The following is a 24,779-nucleotide window of genomic DNA, read 5'->3' on the forward strand; positions in this document are numbered from 1 at the left end:
TGGTCAGAATTGATCCATTACATGACGTCAGATATGTGAAGGAAATCCAGAACCATTACCAACAGGGGGGAAAAAAGAAATTGGATCGTTATAATTCAGAGAAGGCTGGTGGGAGGAGCTATATGAGGATGGGCTCATTGTAATGGCTGGAATTGGATAAATGGAACGGAGTCAAACACATCAAACATATGAAAACCATGTTTGACTCCGTGCCATTAATTCCATTCCAGCCATTACAATGAGCCCATCCTCCTATAGCTCCTCCCACCTACCTCCTCTGAGTGAATTACATACTTCTACTCCCTCCCATTGCCTTTCTATGTTATTATACATGCACTTTTCATCGACTCGTTCATGTGAGGTGATTTTGAACATTCATTGCCTATGGCGGTCTGTATATACCAGGTTCTAGCTAGCTGAGATTTTTCTCCATACTGGAGACTGGAGTCTATACAGTAGAGGAAGTAGCCTTGTACTGCTGTGTTCTGCCTCATGTATCTCTTGATAAATTCATCAACCTTTTATGAATCTCAACAACAGTAGGAATTCCTTACATTCTAGAGACTGAGTGAGAGCCTGCATTGCATGAATCATCCAGTAGAATATGTTGAGGATTCAGGACTGTTTTCACACCTGCATGCGTCGACAATACGATGCTGTCATCTCAGCTGCATTGTGGGTGGTGCAGTACGAAATGTACTGCAGTAAGTGCCTCAGTCAAGGGGTGTCATTTATTCTGAAAGGTCTGTTCAAAGAGTTAAATCAAACTGAAACCGAATGGAAAATCAAAGCAAATTAATAATAATAATATGGTGTTGTTTGTGTGACAGTTTATATAGTAGCTGTGATAGAGTCGCTGGACAACTGAAGCACTATTCCAGCCAGAGAGGACGTTTTCCTGGTGTTTGATACCATTCTATTCACTTCATTCAAGTCATTATTATGAGCCGTACTCCCCTCACCAGCATCCTGTGCCACAGAGGCATGGTGAAGTGTGTAATATCAAGAGATAGCCCTGGTAATGAAAGCCCCACTGTTTCCAGCATGGTAATTAAAGTCCTGCTGTTTTCCAGCCTGGTAAAGAAAGTCCTGCTGTTTCCCAGCCTGGTAATGAAAGTCTCGCTGTTTTCCAGCCTGGTAAAGAAAGTCCTGCTGTTTCCCAGCCTGGTAATGAAAGTCTCGCTGTTTTCCAGCCTGGTAAAGAAAGTCCTGCTGTTTCCCAGCCTGGTAATTAAAGTCCTGCTGTTTTCCAGCCTGGTAATGAAAGTCTCTCTGTTTTCCAGCCTGGTAATGAAAGTCTCGCTGTTTTCCAGCCTGGTAATTAAAGTCCTGCTGTTTTCCAGCCTGGTAATTAAAGTCTCGCTGTTTTCCAGCCTGGTAATGAAAGTCCTGCTGTTTTCCAGCCTGGTAATGAAAGTCCTGCTGTTTTCCAGCCTGGTAAAGAAAGTCTCGCTGTTTTCCAGCCTGGTAATGAAAGTCCTGCTGTTTTCCAGCCTGGTAATGAAAGTCTCGCTGTTTTCCAGCCTGGTAATTAAAGTCCTGCTGTTTTCCAGCCTGGTAATGAAAGTCCTGCTGTTTTCCAGCCTGGTAATGAAAGTCCTGCTGTTTTCCAGCCTGGTAATGAAAGTCCTGCTGTTTTCCAGCCTGGTAATGAACGTCTCGCTGTTTTCCAGCCTGGTAATTAAAGTCCTGCTGTTTTCCAGCCTGGTAATGAAAGTCCTGCTGTTTTCCAGCCTGGTAATGAAAGTCCTGCTGTTTTCCAGCCTGGTAATGAAAGTCCTGCTGTTTTCCAGCCTGGTAATGGAAGTCCTGCTGTTTTCCAGCCTGGTAATTAAAGTCCTGCTGTTTTCCAGCCTGGTAATGAAAGTCCTGCTGTTTCCAGCCTGGTAATTAAAGTCCTGCTGTTTTCCAGCCTGGTAATGAAAGTCCTGCTGTTTTCCAGCCTGGTAATGAAAGTCCTGCTGTTTTCCAGCCTGGTAATGAAAGTCTCGCTGTTTTCCAGCCTGGTAATGAAAGTCCTGCTGTTTTCCAGCCTGGTAAAGAAAGTCTCGCTGTTTCCAGCCTGGTAATGAAAGTCTCGCTGTTTTCCAGCCTGGTAATTAAAGTCCTGCTGTTTTCCAGCCTGGTAATTAAAGTCCTGCTGTTTTCCAGCCTGGTAATTAAAGTCCTGCTGTTTTCCAGCCTGGTAATTAAAGTCCTGCTGTTTTCCAGCCTGGTAACGAAAGTCCTGCTGTTTTCCAGCCTGGTAATGAAAGTCCTGCTGTTTTCCAGCCTGGTAATGAAAGTCCTGCTGTTTTCCAGCCTGGTAATGAAAGTCTCGCTGTTTTCCAGCCTGGTAATGAAAGTCCTGCTGTTTTCCAGCCTGGTAAAGAAAGTCTCGCTGTTTCCAGCCTGGTAATGAAAGTCTCGCTGTTTTCCAGCCTGGTAATTAAAGTCCTGCTGTTTTCCAGCCTGGTAATTAAAGTCCTGCTGTTTTCCAGCCTGGTAATTAAAGTCCTGCTGTTTTCCAGCCTGGTAATTAAAGTCCTGCTGTTTTCCAGCCTGGTAACGAAAGTCCTGCTGTTTTCCAGCCTGGTAATGAAAGTCCTGCTGTTTTCCAGCCTGGTAATTAAAGTCCTGCTGTTTTCCAGCCTGGTAATGAAAGTCCCGCTGTTTCCAGCCTGTTTATGAAAGTCCCGCTGTTTCCAGCCAAAGTCAACCTTCAAAATCACACTTTCACTCCCGGCAGGAAACTTTCCTTTTCAAGCACAATTCAATAAGTACAAACAAATGATAAAACAAGTCCAAACGCCTGCTGAGCTTCAATGTGTACCATGTGAAGAGGAGGGCCCAGCAGCGTACGCTGGTAATCATTGGATGAATTAGGTTATATAGATGTAGGACAGTGTGGATATTCAGTATAAATTATGAAGATTTGCTCGTGGAGCCAGATCTGGTAGCCTTCATAGGGCACCAGACCTAAGAGTGCCCCCTTGTTATCTCTCTGTGATAGAGGAGTGCATGAGGACATGCTCCTCTGAGAGAATGCGGCTGCCATTATCTCTGTCACCTGACACAGGGGCCACACAAACCTCCCATGATAGATCTATGGCTTCTAATTTTGTTTCTCAAAGGTAAATATGAGAACAGTCATTTGCTTGTCCTCTAGAAGAATCTAGCCATTTCATCTCTGAGCAGCATGTCAATCCTGATCACTGGATACATTTGAGAACCACAAGAAAGTCATAAATGAATAATGCAGCTGTCAGTTTAGCTCAGTTCACTGGGTTACATGACTAGAATAAACAGCCCATCTTACTGGAGCCAGGTCTCAGAGTAAGCAGCCACCCACCAATTCTGTTTTAGAAAACAATCATAGACTACCAGTATTTTGGTCATGCCTGGTTCTGAAGTTGGATAACACAGAATAAACCGACCATCAGCCATTAGGATAAATAACCGATAGGGCCATAGCTGTGGGAGTTAGGGGTGCTGCAGCACCCCTGGTGGTGAGATGGTCAAACTGCAACAATTAGTGTTGAAAAATATTAAACTATGAAAACTATAAAACTATTTTCCCGTTGCATTACTGATAATGGGATTTGGGTAGGGGAAAGACAAAAACATGGGATATTTATAAATGGACCCCATTGTGCATTGAGAGCTCTCAGCTCTGTTTCGTAAACGATGTGCTTATGATATGCTATAATTTGTATTTGTATTTATTACGGATCCCCATTAGCCAAGGCAGCAGCTACTCTTCCTGGGGTTTATTATGGATCCCCATTAGCCAAGGCAGCAGCTACTCTTCCTGGGGTTTATTATGGATCCCCATTAGCCAAGGCAGCAGCTACTCTTCCTGGGGTTTATTATGGATCCCCATTAGCCAAGGCAGCAGCTACTCTTCCTGGGGTTTATTATGGATCCCCATTAGCCAAGGCAGCAGCTACTCTTCCTGGGGTTTATTATGGATCCTCATTAGCCAAGGCAGCAGCTACTCTTCCTGGGGTCCAGCAAAATTAAGGCAGTTATACATTTTTAAAAACATTATGATACATTTGTACATCAGGCCCCAGATTACACAACATATTATGTTTGTGCTCTCAGGCCCCTACTCTACTACCACATATCTACAACATGTGTGTGTATAAGTTGGCTATTTGAGCCAGAAAAGGGGGCTTTACTATCCTTAGGTAGGGGAATGACTTTTGCTTCCTTCCAGGCCTGAGGGCACACACTTTTTAGTAGGCTTATATTGAAGATATGGCAAATAGGAATGGCAATATAGCCTGCTATTATTATGTTCCATCCAAGTTGTCAGACCCCGGTGGCTTGTCATTGTTGATAGACAACAATGATTTTTTCACCTCTTCCACACTTGCTTTACAGAATTCAAAATTACAATGCTTGTCCTTCATAATTTGATCAGATATACTTGGATGTGTAGTGTCAGCGTTTGTTGCTGGCATGTCATGCCTAAGTTTGCTATTCTTACCAATGAAACAATTGTTAAAGTAGATGTCATTGGGTTTTGTGATGAATGAGCAATCTGATTCAATGAATGATGGAGCAGAGTTTGCCGTTTTGCCCAAAATGTCATTTAAGGTGCTCCGAAGCGTTTTACTATCATTCTTTATGTCATCCATCTTTGTTTCATAGTGTAGTTTCTTCTTCTTTTTATTCAGTTTAGTCACATGATTTCTCAATTTGCAGTACAATTGCCAATCAGTTGTACAACCAGACCTATCTGCCATTTATTTTGCCTCATCCCTCTCAACCATAGCATTTTTCAATTCCTCATCAATCCACAGATTGTAACAGTTTTTACCGTCATTTTCATAATAAGTGCATGCTTATTAGTAACTGGGATAAGAACACGACACACCACAAATATTATTTACATCAACAACATAGGAATCACTACAACACTTATTGTATGACCTCTTACACACTATATTAGGCCCAGCCTTCGAAACGTTGGTTTTCCTAGATATGGCTACAAAATTGTGATAAATACATCTGGTGGATTTGGATTCTGCTTTCAAACTAATTTCTGAGGCATTAGTAAAGATGTGATCAATACATGTTGATGATTTCATTCCGGTGCTGTTTGTAACTACCCTGGTCAGTTGATTGATAACCTGAACCATTTGCAGGCCCTAGTTACAGTTTGAAGCTCTCTCTGGAGTGGGTGGCCTGATGAAAGACAGTCAACATTTAAATCACCCAGAAAATATATCTCTCTAATGATATCATATACATTTTTATCAAGCATTTCACGCATGTTATCCAGATACTGAATGTGTCACGACTCCCGCCGAAGTTGGCTCCCCTGCCTGTTCGGGCGGTGCTCGGCGGTCGTCGTCACCGGCCTACTAGAAGTTGGCTCCACTGCCTGTTCGGACGGTGCTCGGGGGTCGTCGTCACCGGCCTACTAGCCGCCACTGATCCCTTTTTCCTTTTCTGTAAGTTTAGTCTTATTAGTTGCACCTGTTCCTATTTGTGTTTTCTTGATTTTCTAGCCTATTTAAAGCTTGTTAGGCCCGCTCTATTTTGCGCAGGATTATTTTGTGTTCACGTTTAGTGTTGGCTGTGGTTTTGTGCTCCGGAGCGTTTTATCCTGTGTTTTGGGTTGGTCAGTGTTTTCCGCCTTGTGTTTGGGCATGACCGTTTGTGCCGGAATAAATTGCCTATTTTTCTTGAACCCTTTGCTCTCTGCACCTGACTCCTACCTTCCACTCCTATTCACCCGTGACAGAATGATAGCATATGGTGGTCAATAGCAGCTTCCAACCAAAATGGGCTTCAGGTGAGACGGATGAACCTGTAGCCATATTATTTCAACAGTATTTAACATGAGATCCTCTCTAAGCTTTACAGGAATCTGGTTCTGAATATAAAAACAGCCACACCTCCACCTTTGACATTTCTGTATTTTCTTTAGATCTCATAACCATGTATTGCTACCACTGTATCATCAACGGTATTATCTAAGTGAGTTTCAGAGATTGTCAGAATATGAATGTTACTAGCAAATTATTGATTATATGAACCTTGTTTCTTTAGTTACATATGTTAAGGTGGGCTATTTTTAACACCTTTCTGTGATGCTTAAATGTGTTTCTTGCTTTACTGGGAAGCTCAGCGAACAGGCCTTTCTAAATCGACCTGGCTGGGGTATCCTGGAATGACATTGACCTCCTCCCGTCAGTAGAGGATGCCTGGTTATTCTTTAAAAGTGCCTTCCTCACCATCTTAAATAAGCATGCTTCATTCACAAAATGTACAACCAGGAATAGATTTAGCCCTTGGTTCACTCCAGACCTGTCTGCCCTTGACCAGCACAAAAACGTCCTGTGGAGTTCTGCATTCGCATCGAATAGCCCCCATGATATGCAACTTTTCAGGGAAGTTAGAAACCAAAATACACATGCAGTTAGGAAAGATAAGGCTAGCTTTTTCAAACAGAAATTTGCATCCTGCAGTACAGTGGGACACTGTAAAGTCCATGGAGAATAAGAGCACCTCCTGCCAGCTGCCCACTGCACTGAGGCTAGGAAACACTGTCACCACCAATAAATCCACAATAATTGAGAATCTCAATAAGCATTTTTCTAGGACTGGCCATGCTTTCCACCTGGCTACCCCTACCCCGGTCAACAGCCCTGCGCTCCCCACTGCAACTCGCGCAAACCTCCCCCACTTCTCCTTCACCAAAATCCAGATAGCCAATGTTCTGAAAGAGCTGCAAAAATCTGGACCACTAAAAATCAGCAGTGCGACACAATCTGGACCCTCTCTTTCTAAAATTATCTGCCGAAATTGTTGCAACCCCTATTACTAGCCTGATCAAACTCTCTTTCATATCGTCTGAGATTCCCATAGATTGGAAAGCTGCCGCGGTCATCTCCCTCTTCAAAGGGGGAGACACTCTAGACCCAAACTGCTGCAGACCTATATCAATTCTACCCTGCCTTTCTAACAAACAGATTACCAGACATTTAGAATCTCACTGTACCTTCTCCGCTATGCAATCTGGTTTCAGAGCTAGTCATGGGTGCACCTCAGCCACGCTCAAGGTCCTAAACGATATCATAACCGCCATCGATAAGAGACATTACTGTGCAGCCGTATTCATCGACCTGGCTAAGGCTTTCGACTCTGTCAATCACAACATTCTTATTGGCAGACTCAACAGCCTTGGTTTCTCAAATGATTGCCTCGCTTGGTTCACCAAATACTTCTCCGATAGAGTTCAGTATGTCAAATCGGAGGGCCTGTTGTCCGCAAATCTGGCAGTCTCTATGGGGGTGCCACAAGGTTCAATTCTCGGGCCAACTCCCTTCTCTGTATACATCAGTGATGTCGCTCTTGCTGCTGGTGATTCTTTGATCCATTTCTACGCAGACGACACCATTCAGTATACCTCTGGCCTCTCGTTGGACACTTGTTAACTAACCTCCAGATGAGCTTCAATGCCATACAACTCTCCTTCCGTGGCCTACAACTGCTCTAAAATGCAAGTAAAACTAAATGCATGCTCTTCAACCGATCGCTGCCCGCACCTGCCCGTCCGACCAGCATCACTACTCTGGACGGTTCTGACTTAATATGTGGACAACTACAAATACCTAGGTGTCTGGTTAGTCTGTAAACTGTCCTTCCAGACTCACATTACACATCTCCAATCCAAAATTAAATCTAGAATCGGCTTCCTATTTCGCAACAAAGCATCCTTCACCCACGCTGCCAACCTACACGTAAATCTGACCATCCTACCGATCCTCGACTTCGGCGATGTCATTTACAAAATAGCCTCCAACACTCTACTCAACAAATTGGATGCAGTCTATCACAGTGCAATCCGTTGTGTTACCAAAGCCCCATATACTACCCACCACTGCGACCTGTATGGCTGGCCCTCGCTTCATACTCGTCGCCAAACCCATTGGCTCCAGGTCATCTACAAGTCTCTGCTAGGTAAAGCCCCGCCTTATCTCAGCTCACTGGTCACAATAGCAGCACCCACCTGTAGCACGCGCTCCAGCAGGTATATCTCACTGGTCACCCCCAAAGCCAAATCATCCTTTGGCCGCCTCTCCTTCCAGTTCTCTGCTGCCAATGACTGGAACGAACTGCAAACTTCTATGGAGCTGGAGACTCTTATCTCCCTCACTAGCTTTAAGCACCAGCTCACAGATCACTGCACCTGTACATAGCTCATCTGTAAATATCCCATCCAATCTACTTCATCCCCATACTGTATTTATTTATTTATTTATCTTGCTCCTTTGCACCTCTGTATATCAACTTGCACATTCATCCTCTGCACATCCTACCATTCCAATGTTTAATTGCTATATTGTAATTACTTTGCCACCATGACCTATTTATTGCCTTACCTCTCTTACCCTACCTCATTTGCACATGCTGTATATAGATTTTCCTACTGTATTATTGATTGTATGTTTGTTTATTCCATGTGTAACTCTGTGTTGTTGTGTGTCGAACTGCTTTGCTTTATCTTGGCAACTTAGCATCATCAATAGTAGGGATTAAATGGGCAGGGCTTGGGTCATTGATAAATCATTGTCTCAGTGCAGCCTTATAATTCTGTGAAAGGATCCAGGAACCCAAATGATTTGGGTGGATCCCATCCTCCATATAATACAAGCTTTGTTTCTAGAAGTTATCAAAATTGTCAATAAATGTTACACCCACAGAGCAGCATTAGTCTCGTAGCCAGTTATGGAGGGATAAAAGTCTGCTGAACTGTTCAATGCCACTAGGGCAGAGGGCCAGATATTATGGGGGGTTTGTCGGTGTCAAGTAGTGACCCAATCAGTTCTTTAAAATCCATCTTCAGCTGTTCTGAGCTGCCCTTCATAATGTAATTCGACCCCACATGAACCATGACAGTATCAGCACCAGGTGACTGATGCACAGCCTCTGGAAGAAACCTGTTGATATCCTGAATTTTTGTTACCTATTCAGTTGTGGGGTTTTGGGGGTGGAAATACTCTCTGTGGCACGATAAACAGTTTAGTACTCACAATAGTTTTCCACTTCTATTTTCTATTAGTTTGCAATTCTAAACTTGGCGAAAAGGGAATGGGAGCAATATCAAAAAAGGAACATGGCATTCTCTCGCTCTCGGCTCGCAGGCCTGCTCCAGCCCATGTCAAACACGAAGGTGTACTAGCCCACTAGCCAAGCAAGCAAGAGTGCTGGATGTTTTTCATCCGGTGCTGGATCGGGGTGAGCGCTTTTCTCCACAATGGATCACATTGCTGTCCATTTGTGCTGAGTTTTATTGGGAACAATCTTAGCTACAACACCCCTCGTTATCTTTTTCCACACACACCCGTTGTATTTATGCAGTACAAAGAAATGTGAGCTCTGTTCACAACGGTCAGTTTAAAGTTTTGAAGCTAACAATTTATTCTACCATTTCTACTGATCTGCGTGCCAGTTAAGATTTTCATATGTTCATTTTCGTGGAACAGTTTCATTTCAATAATAACGCTTTCATTTCTCAAAATGATTGTCATGTTGTTAATAATACAAATCGGAATGAAAATGATAAAAATCTATAAGTAAAAATTCCACTAATGCGAGAGCACCAGCTTCTGCCATATGGACACATTGATTCACCGTGAGCCAGTGGCGGCAAAATAAATTAGCGCATGGCACTAAGATATAGGCTAGGGCAATGTAGCAGTAGACCTATAGACCTATTTTGTCAATTAAGAGCATGACATTTTGCTCTTTCACACCAGGGCCTGATGATTATTGAGGTGGAGAGTGTTTGTAAAGAATGTAAAAAAAAAAAAACTGCTGACTTCGTTGACTTACTAATTGAGGTGAAGAACAATGACTTAGCTTATTAGTGCATATTAGCTGAGTGTCACGATCCTCTTCCTGTAAATGACTGGACCAAAGCGCAGCGTTGTACGTGTTCATGATATTTTATTCAAATCAGAACACTTGAACAAAAAGAACAAAGAGGAAAACGAACAGTTCTGCAAGGAAACTAAACCATACAGAAAACAACTACCCACAAAAACCCTGTGGGCAAATGCTACCTAAGTATGGTTCCCAATCAGAGACAACGATAGACAGCTGTCCCTGATTGAGAACCATACCCGGCCAAAACAAAGAAATACAGAAACATAGAAAAAAGAACATAGAATGCCCACCCAAATCACACCCTGACCAAACCAAAATAGAGACATAAAAAGCTCTAAGGTCAGGGCGTGACACTGAGCTTATTAGTTAAGGCAATCAGAAATCACACATCCCCAAATAGGCACTTCCCAACATTTATTTCAATTTACTTTAGGCTGCATTGACTACTGTTACCGAATTAGATATTTTATTGTTAGTAATAAAGCGAAGAGCGCTATGGAAAATAAAGGTCAAATTAAAATGGTAGACGGCATTAAATGGTTTAAGAGTAGTGGCTGCTGCATTCTGGTAAATGGTGTCACCATAATCAAGAGCTAGCAGGAAAGTTAACTGTACAATCTTCTTCCTGCTGTTCTTGGAGAGGCAAGATCTATTTTTTTTAAAAAGCCTACTTTAAATCTTAGCAAATCAGTATGTTTGTTTTAAACGTGAGGTCTTTATCAATCCAAAAGCCAAGATATTTAGAGGAGTGAACCAGCTCGATGAGAGAACCACCCAATGAGTGAATATGTGGCCATCTGAGATTTTTTTCTGTGAATTAGAGAAAATATACAGTATTTAGTTTTGCCCGCATTAAGTACACGTTTTAAATCAACAAGGGCTTTCTGTATTATAACAAAATCAGATTGCAGCTCTAACATAGCTTGGTCAACAGCATACAAATGAATATTACAGGATTTAATACATAGACCAATATTTTTTATCTAAATAGTAACGAGAACAGGTCCCAAAGTCGAGCCCTGCTGTACACCTTTTGTAATATCGAGGAAACTAAACTTGACACCATCTGAAAGCACACTGTGTCCTGTCTGTCAAATAGTTCTATAAATGGAAATGTCTATGAATAAGGCAGCACAATGAGTTTTATGATCTAGGCAATTTAACAAATATAATACAAGCATAGTGGCTGAAACAGTGCTGTCCAGATCGGTGCATATTTAGAATAGAGTGAGAACTTAAAACATTTCTTAGTCAGGAGTTTTCAGGGATTCTAATTCATTGGCTAGGAATGACCATTTTGAAATTATATTTCAAAATAGTAGGTATATGATCTCTTTTATCATTAGTATTTTGTACGGCGCATGTTTATCTGCAACAGAGTTAAACAATTAAGGGCCTAATCACATTGATAGTTGACATAACCCACCACTCACTCAACCCCAGCCAGAGTATGTGAGCGGAGTTGAGTGGTTGGAAATCGTGCTCATGGAGCGGTGTTTGGGCTCCAGTGCGTCACATCCTTTCCAACCTCTCTGCTAAAAAAACGCTCTTACAGGAAAAACAAATGCCGCTCCATTAAAATCACAATTTAACCAACACCCATCTACACTACATACCAAAAGTATGTAATGCTCGTCGAACATTCCAAAATCATGGGCATTAATATGGTGTTGGTCCCCCGTTTGCTGCTATAACAGCCTCCGCTCTTCTGGGAAGGCTTTCCACTAGATGTTGGAACATTGCTGCAGTGACTTGCTTCCATTCAGCAACAAGAGCATTAGTGAGGTTGGGCACAGATTTTGGGCAGATTAGGCCTGGCTCACAGTCACTGTTCCTATTCATCCCAAATGTGTTCGATAGGGTTGAGATCAGAGCTCTATGCAGGCCAATCAAGTTCTTCTACACTGATCTCGACAAACCATTTCTGTATGGACCTTGCTTTGTGCACAGGGGAATTGTCATGCTGAAACAGGAAAGGGCCTTCCCCAAACTGTTGCAACAAAGTTGGAAGCACAGAATCACCTAGAATATCATTGTATGCTGAAATGTTAAGATTTCCCTCCACTGGAACTAAGGGGCCTAGCCTGAACCATGAAAAACAGCCCCAGACTATTATTCCTCCTTCACCAAACTTCACAAACTGTAGCATTCTCCTGGCATCCGCAAACCACGATTCCTCCGTCAGACTGCCAAATGGTGATATATAATTCATCACTCTAGAGAACGCATCTCCACTGCTCCAGAGTCCAATGGTGGTGAGTGTTACACCACTCTAGCCAACCTTTGTCATTGCACGTGGTGATCTTAGGCTCGTGTGTGGCTGCTTGGCCATGGAAACCCATTTCATGATGCTACCGACTAACAGTTATTGTGCTGACATTGCTTCCAGAAGCAGTTTGGAACTTGGTAGTGAGTGTTGCAAGGACAGATGATTTTTACGTGCTATGCGCTCAGCACTCAGCGGTGACGTTCTGTGAGCTAGTGTGGCACACCACTTCGCGGCTGAGCTGTTGTAGCTCCTAGACATTTCCACTTCACAATAACAGCACCTACAGTTGACCGGGACATCTCTAGCAGGGCAGAAATTTGACAAACTGGCTTGTTGGAAAGTGGGCATCCAATGACAGTGCCACATTGAAAGTCACTTAGATCTTCAGTAAGGCCATTCTACTGCCAATGTTTGTCTATGGAGATTGCATGGCTGTGTGCTCGATTTTATACACCTGTCAGCAGCGGGTGTGGCTAAAATAGCCAAATAAAGTCATTTAAAAAGGGGTGCCCACATACTTTTGTATATATAGTATTTTTGTGACTACCTGGACCTACCATTAGGTTCTGAAGTATTGAAACAAAATCTAATTATTTTAATGAAAAGTATTTTGAGAAACAAAAAGGAAACTACAAGTGCTCATCATTTCAAATAGGCTACATGTGTAACGGCTCTCGTTTGTAGAAGGCGACCAAGGCGCAGCTTGGTAGGCGTTCCACATATTATTATTGATGACACCAAACAAAATAACAAAGACAAAAAAACGAAAGCGCACAGTTCTGTCAGGTTCAGCTACTAAACAGAAAACATAATCCCACAAAACACAAAAGGAAAATGACAACTTATATATGATCCCCAATCAGAGACAACGATAGACAGCTGTCTCTGATTGGGAACCACACTCGGGCAAAAACAAAGAAAGAGAAAACATAGACTTTCCCACCCGAGACACACCCTGACCTAACCAAACATAGAGAATAATAAGGATCTCTAAGGTCAGGGCGTGACAACATGTCGTATTAATCAGCATATAAACACTCTAAATAGGACCCAGACAGGTAGCCTAAGAAGGAACGAAAATGAATTATGTATTCTATATTATTTAAATTATTTCAAGACCTACAAAGAAATGCATTGTGAATCATTTGTGAGTGCGACACACTAGGCTGGTAGGGACATAAAGCACTCAGAATTTAACATTTTGTTGTATTAAATCATTATAGTCTATAAATTGCATTGAATTATAATTGCACTGAACAAAAAATATAAATGCAGCATGCAACAATTTCTAAGATTTTACTGAGTTACAGTTCATACTGTATACCTTAGGGGTGTGGATCAGAAAACCAGTCAGTATCTGGTGTGACCACCAGTTGCTTCATGCAGTGCGACAAATCTTTCACAGAGTTGATCAGGCTGTTTATTGTGGCCTGTGGAATGTTGTCCCACTCCTCTTCAATGGCTGTGCAAAAGTTGCGGGATACCGGAACACGCTTATCGTACACGTCAATAAAGAGTATCCTGAACATGCTCAATGGGTGACATGTCTGGTGAGTATGCAGGCCATTCATTCATTCATTCATTCATTCATCCATTCATTCATGCTTTTTATATGTTCTATTTATATCTTTAAATTAACAAATGATCAGGCCACACCCGGCCATGATTACAGACTAGAGGTCGACCAATTAATTGGAATGGCCGATTAATTAGGGCCGACTTCAAGTTTTCATAACAATCGGAAATCGGTATTTCGATTTGCGGATTTTTAAAATGTATTATACCTTTATTTAACTAGGCAAGTCAGTTAAGAACACATTCTTATTTTCAATGACGGCCTAGGAACGGTGGGTTAACTGACTTGTTCAGGGGCAGAACGACAGATTTTTACCTTGTCAGCTCAGGGATTCAATCTTGCAAATTTACAGTTAACTAGTCCAACGCAATAACTACCTGCCTCTCTCTCGTTGCACTCCACAAGGAGACTGCCTGTTACGCGAATGCAGTAAGCCAAGGTAAGTTGCTAGCTAGCATTAAACTTATCTTATAAAAAACAATCATAATCACTAGTTAACTATACATGGTTGATGATATTACTAGATATTATCTAGCGTGTCCTGCATTGCATATAATCTGACTGAGCATACAAGTATCTGAGTATCTGACTGAGCGGTGGTAGGCAGAAGCAGGCGCGTAAACATTCATTCAAACAGCACTTTCGTGCGTTTTGCCAGAAGCTCTTTGTTGTGCGTCAAGCATTGCACTGTTAATGACTTCAAGCCTATCAACTCCCGAGATGAGGCTGGTGTAACCGAAGTGAAATGGCTAGCTAGTTAGTGCGTGCTAATAGCGTTTCAAACATCACTCGCTCTGAGCCTTCTAATAGTTGTTCTCCTTGCCCTGCATGGGTAACGCTGCTTCGAAGGTGGCTGTTGTCGTTGTGTTGCTGGTTCGAGCCCAGGGAGAAGCAAGGAGAGGGACGGAAGCTATACTGTTACACTGGCAATACTAAAGTGCCTATAAGAACATCCAATAGTCAAAGGTATATAAAATACAAATGGTATAGAGAGAAATAGTCCTATAATAACTACAACCTAAAACTTCTTACCTGGGAATATTGAAGACGCATGTTAAAAGGAACCACCAGCTTTCATATGTTCTCATGTTCTAAGCAAGGGACTCAAACGTTAGCTTTCTTACATGGCACATATTGCACTTTTACTTCTCCAACACTTTGTTTTTGCATTATTATTTAAACCAAATTGAACATGTTTCATAATTTATTTGAGGCTAGATTGATTTTATTGATGTATTATATGAAGGTAAAAGAAAAGTGTTCATTCAGTATTGTTATAATTGTCATTATTACAAATAAATGATTAATCGGTATCTGCTTTTTTTGGTCCTCCAATAATCGGAATCGGTATTGGCGTTGAAAAATCATAATTGGTCGACCTCAAGTATAGATAGAATGAAAATGAACAAAACTTTTAAGAGATACGATTATTTATTTATAAATACTTTGCTACAATGACACACTTAGCTAGCTCTCCACCTTGTTCCTTTCTGTTAGCATGTGCACGTAGTAAGTACACCATCATACTTTTGGGATACCCATCTTTTCAGATTACACCATGATTGTTTAGTTACTACATCACCACACACCCTCTCTTGGTTCTCCATATTTTTCTAAGTCACCTTGATATTTCACCTGTGTGTTTGATCAGTTTCTTTATGAAAATATTTAGCATACTAGATGGCAGTAGCTAAAGCAAGGGGCTATTGTAGCACACAATTACAAATGCATGCTGGGGCAGGCATGCCCTGAGCTTGTGAAGTGAACGCTACTGGATCGAAATTGGAGCGGGCGAGAAGGCTGATGCTCCAGCCTTTGGGAAACTCGCTCCATGCGACAGTCAAATTGGGCACACTTCACCCCTCTCTCCAACCCCAGCTCAGACCAAAAATATTGCTCATTAAAATTCCTACAATGTCTCGTTGTAATAATGCCTAAGCGAGATTTAGGTAGCTTAACATCTCTTATGCAGGCAATGGGACAATGGTCACTGAACTCATTATCAAATATCCCATTGGCTGTAAACTTACAAGGGACATTTGTTACAATAATATCTAACAGTAGATTTTTCAAGGTGTTTAAAGGCTAGTTGGTTTAGTTATCAGCTGAATTAGATTTAGCTCAGTACAAATACCTTCCAGCCTATCAGATACCTGCATCCACCAATCCAGATTAAGATCATCCTCTATTAATAATTCTGAGTTAGCATAGTTAGACAGCAGGTCAGACAATTTGATAAGAGCACATATGGAGGCAGAGGAAGGGCGATAACCTCAGATGGGCATTATTACCAAGGCCCACATTTAAGGCTAGACATTCAAATAGCTCAGGTACAGAGGTGGTAATGGATACAGAAACAAATACTGTATCATAAAGGTGATATTTATCAACAACCCACCCCCGGGCTTTGTACAGGGCCGTCCTAGAAAAATGTGGGTAATCGTTAATGTGACAATTGATAGCTAAAACATTCAAAGTAGTAGTAGTAGTTTAATTGGTCTTTTTCTTTTATAACTGTGGTGCACATTAGAAACGTATCATTACATTTCGTTATCATGAGAATTGAGTAAATTTATCGTGAAATTGATTTTATTCAATATTTCCCAGCTCTACCTGGTTCCTATTTAGCAGATAGGCAACACACACACACACATATACATATATATACACACACATATATACACACATACATACATACATACATACATACATACATACGTGTATATATATATATATATATATATATATATATATATATATATATATATATATATATATATATATATACACACATACATACATGTAATTGGTTAGACAATACACCATTTATCCTCCAACTAAAAACTCAGATGAGGAATGATGACCTCTAGCGACGACAATATCAAAACAATTGGACTAATACAGTTCATTAAAAGGGATTTTCGCACAGCAAAGCAAAAACAAATGAATGTCGATGTAATATAAGGCATACCAGAGAGAGAAACAGATACCAACGATGGCGTGAATGACAACAGAATTTTATATAATTTCCACAAGATGATGTTACTGCTAATTGTGCTGCTATGACAATTGTGTTGCCGACGGATATTTAAATAGCCAAGTGATTGAATCATCCGAAGATAAGCCATCTAGAACAATGTATATCAATGTATATCACAGATAGTGGGCGAAGAAAGCACATTTCTCACTTTATAGCTTCAACAAATGGCCCTACACCTATAGCCTACATAAAAATACCCCTAGAAACAACGTTATTAGCTAGGCTATTGCTTCATCAGGCACATCTGTTTTTTCATTCATTCGAGTCATACGACTACTGCAAAATGCATGTCACAAAACGCGCGCTGTTTCATTTCCAACTTCTGATACTCACGGTGATTGGCAGCGGATGCAGAGCTGGAGGTTTTCAAAACACAGACAATGAAGAAATATAACCGTGACAACTTTCTCAATTCCATCCTCGCTACTGTGATATATCCTTGTTGTAAAAAGAGATTAAATCTCATGAAAGCGATGCCTCCAAATGTCTCAAGCGCGGACGGAATCATGCGCTGTGCTTGAAGCGAAGTGAAAAAGTAAACCACTCCCCCGTTAACAGTCCTTCCCGGATGCACAGGGAATATCGAAGAATATCTCTCTCTCTCTCTATCAATTTCTCTCTTTCAATTTCTCTTTAGGGTGGGTGGGGGTACTGTAGTGTGTGTTTGTGTGTGTTTACGGTGCCTTCCGAAAGTATTCACACCCCTTGACTGTTTCCACATTTTGTGGGTACAGCCTGAATTTAAAATATATTAAATTGGATTTCGTGTAACTGGCCTACACAAAATACCCAAATAATGTGGAATTATGTTTTAAGAAATGTGTACAAATTAATTAAAAATGAAAATCGGAAATGTTTTGAGTCAAAAACTATTTAACCCCTTTGTTATGGCAAGTTTAAATGTAAGTTTAGGAGTAAAAATGTGCTTAAAAGTCAAATATTGCCTCCCGATTGGCACAGCTGTCTAAGGCAGTTCATCTAAGTGCTAGAGGCGTCACATCAGACCCAGGTTCAATTCCAGGCTGTATCACAACTGGCCGTGATTGGGAGTCCCATAGGGCGGCGCGCAATTGGCCCAGCATCATCCAGGTTTGGCAGGGGTAGACCTTCATTGTAATTAAGAATTTGTTCTTAACTGACTTGCCTAGTAAAATAAGGGTTAAATAAAAAAGTCAAGGGGTATGAATATTTTCTGAAGGCACTGTAACTAGTTTTAACACTCTGGCTATGCACTAGACAATTTCAGAACCACATTAGTGGACAGCTCCTCGCCATCAATAGTTTTTTTTATTTTTACCTTTATTTAACTATTCAAGTCAGTTAAGAACAAATTCTTACTTTCAATGACAGCTTAGAAACAGTTGGTTAACTGCCTTGTTCAGGAGCAGAAAAACAGATTTTTACATTGTCAGCTCGGGGATTCGATCTTCCAACCTTTCGGTTACAAGTCCGACGTTCTAACCTCTAGGCTACCTGCCACCCCAGAGTATGCCAATATTACACTCTATTGGATTTTTTTGGATTAAATCAGTTCAAAATATGTCTGTGTATGATCAAATAAGATTAGGAAATTATATTCAGGAATTTAGTAGGAAGTTAAGTTTTATGAATTATCTCTTCTCCGGGCAGCTATTAGACTAAGGCATCCCTGCTGACACTGTGCCACCGGCTGTATGTTAAACATCCTATAGGCTCTGATTACTGATACAGACCATGGTTTATAAAATAAATATAGCCTGGTCCACTTTTTTTTATTTATTCCCACGTATCAGCTCAAGTCTTTCATACTCATCACTGCCAGTGGACGGTCACCAGACACTTAGAGACATGGATAAATTCTCTCTAAGGTACCGCCTGTACACCGTGTAGAGAATATTGAACTAATGTAACCAACTGGGATTGAACTCAGGTTGCCTGAGCAGCACAAGCCTGTTCAGCCCATTGAGCTTAAAGGAATTGTATTTTACGTTTTTATTTAATGAGGGAAGTCAATTAATAACAATTTCATATTTACAATGACAGCCAACCAAGAGGCAAAAGGCCTCCTGCGGGGATGGGTCTGGGATTAAAAATAAAAGTGTAGGAAAAAACATCATGACAAGAGAGACACCACAAAACTATGTAAAGAGAGACCTAAAGACAACAACACAGCATGTCAGCATCACATGACAACACAGCATGGTAGCAACACAACATGACAATGACACGGTAGCAACACCGCATGGCAGCAATACAACGTGGTAGCAGCACAAAACATGTTACAAACATTATTGGGCACAGACAACAGCACAAAGAGAAAGAAGGTAGAGACAACAATACATCACGCGAAGCTGCCACAAGTGTCAGTAAGAGTGTCCATGATTGAGTCTTTGAATGTAGAGATGAAGATAAAACTATCCAGTTTGAGTGTTTTTTTGCAGCTCGTTCCAGTCGCTAGCTTCAGCAAACTGAAAAGAGGAGCGACCCAGGGATGTGTGTGCTTTGTGGACCTTTAACAGAATGTGATTGGCAGATCGGGTGTTGTATGTAGAGGATGAGAGATGCAGTAGGTATCTCAGATAGGGTGGAGTGAGACCTAAGAGGTTTTTATAAGTAAGCACCAACAAGTGGGTCTTGCATCAGGTATACAATTTACAGAGGAGTATAGAGTGCAGTGATGTGTCCTATAAGGAGCATTGGTGGCAAATCGGATGGCCGAATGGTAAAGAACATCTAGCCATTCGAGAGCACACTTACCTCTATAAAATACGTCTCTGTAATCTAGCTTGGGTAGGATGGTCATCTGAATGATGGTTAGTTTATCAGTTGGGGCGAAAGGGGTGCAATTATGATAGAGGAAACCAAGTCATTGGACATTCTTCTTACCAAAACACATTACCTTTGTTTTGGAGGTGTTCAGAACAAGGTTAAGAGCAGGGTAAGCTTGTTGGACACTAAGAAAGTTTTGTAGAGCATTTTTACACAAAATCCGGGGAGAGGCCATGTGAGTATAAGACTATCATCTGCATATAAATGGAGCGTGGAGCCTAGGTTTGAGCCCTGGGGTACTCCCTTGGTTACAGGCAGCGGCTGAGACAGAAGATGTTCTGACTTTACACACTGCACTTTTTGAGAGATGTAGTTAACAAACCAGTCCAAAGATCCCTCAGAGACACCAATACTCCTTAGCCGAACCACAAGAATGGAATCGTCTACTGTATAAAAAGCTTTGGCCAAGTAAAAAAAAAATAGCAGCATAACATTGAATCAAGGGCAATGGTGACATCATTGAGGACCCAACCTTTACTACCCCCTGACTAGGGGGTAGTATTTTCATTTTTGGAAAAATAACGTTCCCGTAGTAAATGGGATATTTTGTCAGGACAAGATGCTAGAATATGCATACAATTGACAGCTTAGGATAGAAAACACTCTAAAGTTTCCAAAACTGTAAAAATATTGTCTGTGGGTATAACATAACTGATATTGCAGGCGAAAGCCTGAGAAAAATCCAATCAGGAAGTGACTCATCTTTTGAAAGCTCTGCGTTCCAATGCGTCCCTATTGAGCAGGCTATCAACCAGATTACTTTTTCTCCGTATTCCCCAAGGTGTCTACAGCATTGTGATGTATTTTTACGCATTTATGTTGAAGAATACCCGTAAGCGGCTACATTGCGCAAGTGGTCACCTGATGGCTCTCAGAGTGATTCTCGCGTAAAATACAGAGGTAGCCATTATTCCAATCGGTCCTACTGAAAAACCATTATTATATCGAATAGATATTTGAAAAACACCTTGAGGATTGATTATAAACAACGTTTGCCATGTTTCTGTCGATATTATGGAGCTAATTTGGAATATTCTTTGGCGTTTTCGTAACTGCAATTTCCGGGCGATTTCTCAGCCAACGTGAAGAACAAACGGAGCCTTCAAAAATAATATTTTGTGAAAAAAGGAACATTGGCTATCTAACTGGGAGTCTCGTGAGTGAAAACATCCGAAGCTCATCAAAGGTAAACAATTTAATTTGATTGCTTTTCTGATTTCCGTGACCAAGTTACCTGCTGCTATCTGGACAAAATGCTATGCTAGGCTATCGATAAACTTACACAAATGCTTGTCTAGCTTTGGCTGTAAAGGATATTTTGAACATCTGAGATGACAGGGTGATTAACAAAAGGCTAAGCTGTGTCTCAATATTCACTTGTGATTTTCATGAATATGAATATTTTCTAGGAATATTTATGTCCGTTGCGTTATGCTAATTAGTGTCAGTCGATGCTTACGCTCCCAGACCCGGGATGGGGAGTCACTAGAGGTTGGGTTGCCATGATACATCCATAATCTGAGTGGAAACCAGATTGCATTCCAGAGAGGATATGATAGACATCAAGAAATCCAGGCTGTACCACATCCGGCCATGGTTGGGAGTCCCATAGGGCGGCGCATAATTGGCCCAGGGTTATTGGAGTTTTGGTGGGGTAGTCCGTAATTGTAAATAAGAATTTGTTCTTAATTGACTTGCCTAGTTAAATAAAGGTTACAAAGCCAGTCAGTTGATTATTGACAAGTTTTTACAGCACTTTGGATAAACAGGGCAAGATAGAAATGGACCTATAAAAGTTAGGATCAGCTTGTTCTCCCTCTTTTTAAATAAAGGACTCACTGTGGCTGTTTTCCAAGCACTGGGAACCTCAACAGAGAGGATAGACAGGTTAAAAAGGTGAGAGATAGGCTCGGCGATGATAGGGGCTGCAACCTTATAGAAGAAAGGATCTAAACCATCTGACCCAGATGTTTTTTTATGGTCAAGTTTAAGAGGCTCCTTTACCACATCAGACTCAATGACTGCCTAGAGTGAGAAACTGTGTAGCGGGGCAGGGGAAAAAGAGGGAGGAGCACCAGGGATAGTTGCATTGGAAGGGCTGGGAGATGAGGAAGTGAAAATACTACCCCAAAACTATCTTTTGGTATTTGTTTCATTAGTCTATTGTTGGCAAAGTCCCAAAATGTTTTGCATGTCAGCAATCAAGTTCTCAAGATATGTAACTTTCATAATACAGAAATCATCCCCGTGTGCATTAGCTCAGGGAGTCTTCTGTTTTCAGTCATGGGTAGAATTGTTACATCGTCAAAGTTGTTATGTACTTCTAGAAAAAAAGTAGCAGGAGCGCTTCAGGTACTCCAAAAACAATTTATGTTATTTATTGTTATTTAACTAGGCAAGTCAGTTAAGAACAAATTCTTATTTACAATGACGACCTACCAAAAGGCAAAAGACTTCCTGCGGGGACAGGGGCTGGGATTACTTTTATTATTATTTAAAAACAACCACAGGTGCTCTTGGAGGGAATTTATTGGAGTCACAAAAGGAAAAAAATATATCCACAAATAGTTGCTAAGTGGCATACAAACTCAAGTCCAGGCACTCGTGTGAGTTTGAAAGTTAAAACACCTTCAATGTATGGGTTAAGGCATAAGTCATGTACTGTAGTCAAAAGCATCACTTTGAAATACTGTGAGAGACATGTGACATGATTGCTGTAGAAGCCCTTTGGACTTTACCTATGGTTATGGGTCACTGGTCACATGACCAGAAAGTAGGGAAGCCCAGGTATGGATGGAGAGCAGGCCATGCAGCTCTTACCATTCTCACAGTTAACACATTGACTACTGTAATTATATCAGCATTAAGGGAAGTCTTGCTATGTTTTTACCTTTTGCTGTTAATAAATTGGTGAAAGACCTTAAACATCCCCTTCTGGAAAGCAGTTATGTTTATGAACATGTGCAATCCCACTGTCTATCTATTGACCAGGTTAGCAACTACAAAGGTAAGAATTTACCTCTCAAGGGAGATTGGATTAGTTCATGGACATTAGATGAAATCCTATTTTCTGTAACGGATTACAACTGAATATTTAGGTTACCGACCAACAGGAGGAAAGAAAACTAATGTCCCGCACCAAAACGCATGAATGATGGCGACGGATCAAATTACTATTATATGCCAGAAGAGGAATTGGATGTAAGCTTCAGTGTGCAGTGTTCTTCCTCTTTGGGGTTTATAGAAGGATTACAACCAGCAAATAAAGGTATTTTGCCACCAGCTGCTGTGCAGGATGAAAAAAATAAGACACAAAAAAATAAATATTCATACTAACTACCAGAAAAACCACTGAACAAAATGCACCATAGCCAAATATGTTCCCTGCACAGGCTGAGAAGCCTGGGATGGTAGCACATCTTCCATTGCCGATACCCGTTGCAGATCTTCCGCTGTGAACTCTTGAAGTTCCAGATACCGTTCTATCGCAGCCACAACGATGTCCAATTTCTTCAACTTCTTTGACACTTGATATGCTCTGTGTAAGAAAGGTGGATTTTGTGGTATTCATTGCAACTGTTATAAACATTCACGGGCTGTGGTGCATCCAATGCAAGGCAATGGCTTAGACCGCTGTACCACTCGGGAGGCCGTGACTATATCTGGAACACTATTGTCACTTTCCTTCTTAACTCTTTAGATGGCCTCCGCATACAAGATCCAATGGACCGCCTGACTTTTGCCACCTCAACTTCCTTCAACCTTACAGGGCCATCCAAGACCTCTGAATCATGAACCTTATCACAGTTACAACTCTTGACGTTCTTCACTCTGATCTTCAGTATACTCGTTTCATCTGTGCACATTTGCAACATGGCCAAATCAGTTACAGTTTTTACAATTTATGGAACGGAATGTACAAAGACAGACAACTGCAGACCACTATACACCACAACAGCCTCATAAGTGGGCCCTGACCAAAATAGCTCCTTTATCCGTGATGATGTTACACTGTGTTGTATCTCTGTGTGTAAAATGTTTTTTATCTCTCATCAAGTATAGATTGTACTCTTTAGGTTCTTCCAATTGAACGTGCTTTACAAAAGCTTGGCTAACGGAAATGCTATTTACGCTCCTTCCCATTGTTACAGTCATGCTGTACTGCAACAGAGGGAGAGGACCAGAGCTAATATGAAAAGGCTAATGCAGCGACAATTAGATGAGAAATCTGCCCCCTCTCTGGGAAATACAATAGTTGAGCACTCATGTTGCTTCAAGATCCCGGCAAATATATCAGACAAAGAGAAAACAAGGATTTATTTACAGAGTCATGAAATCTGATGGATTCACTGTAAATGGACCAATCTCGGGACTCATCTGCTGTAGAGTTCCTATTCAACGTTTATTTATATTTATCCGGTTGCCACAGAAGGTAATTGTAGTTTCTGAAAGATACACAGTTTCTACCAAGTAAATTATAGCATTTTTCAGTCAAAAGGCAGTTGTTAGCTCATTGAAAACAACAAACAGAGTCCAATCAGTTTAGCTGGATGTTGAAGACAGACAGCAGTGTCTCTGCTTTGTGGATTAGGCTGAGGTTTAATTACATAAAATCTTTTTGTAATCAAGAAAGAATACAGTAATGTAAGCTGTTTGTATAATTACCCTTTCACACTAACAAATGGTAATCCTCAACAATAGCACATGCCAGAAAATCATAGAATAATTCCATTCGACTATAGAAACTTTTAAAATGGTACCCTCATCCAGAGACATGAAAGTATGTTTTCGGCTTACTTGGGTCTTGTGATTGTGTGAGAGAACAATATTTCAAGGGCGTCGTCATCAGAATCACTCAGCCCTAAATGTGAGAGTTCTTTGCATCTTAGATCTCAGCCTCATCCATCAACCATATGAGTGGAACTTTAGGGTGTCTCTGTTTCCCAAATTAAATTCTCCACCGTGCCTCCATCTGAGGGTGTTCACAGAAGAGTGATGTGATGGAGAGGAGAATCTGAGAATGCAGCAATCAGAGAGGTGTCAAATCTCTAGGTGATCTTTGAGTCATGAACCCAGAGGCCATCTTGCCTACTGTTCTCCTCAGGTAGCGGCAACATTTCACACATTACAACCTCACACACACCTCACACAAACCCAAGATTCCTATGTTGGGCATGATTTCAAACAAAATACGTGAG

The 24,779-nt window shown here is 41.1% G+C and overlaps 1 protein-coding gene across 1 annotated transcript in view; it reads right to left on the reverse strand.

Annotated features, from left to right (window-relative positions):
• Nucleotides 1–17,281, reverse strand: part of LOC139380300 (contactin-associated protein-like 5) — a 109,997-nt gene extending 92,716 nt beyond the window's left edge. Inside the window, exon 1 of the mRNA XM_071122887.1 lies at nucleotides 17,107–17,281. Coding sequence (XP_070978988.1) covers nucleotides 17,107–17,281 — 175 coding nt within the window. The remainder of the gene's footprint in view (nucleotides 1–17,106) is intronic.
• Between the last annotated feature and the right edge of the window lie 7,498 nt (nucleotides 17,282–24,779).

The sequence above is a fragment of the Oncorhynchus clarkii genome, chromosome 22, assembly GCF_045791955.1.
Source record: "Oncorhynchus clarkii lewisi isolate Uvic-CL-2024 chromosome 22, UVic_Ocla_1.0, whole genome shotgun sequence".
In the NCBI taxonomy this organism is placed as follows: Eukaryota; Metazoa; Chordata; class Actinopteri; order Salmoniformes; family Salmonidae; genus Oncorhynchus; species Oncorhynchus clarkii.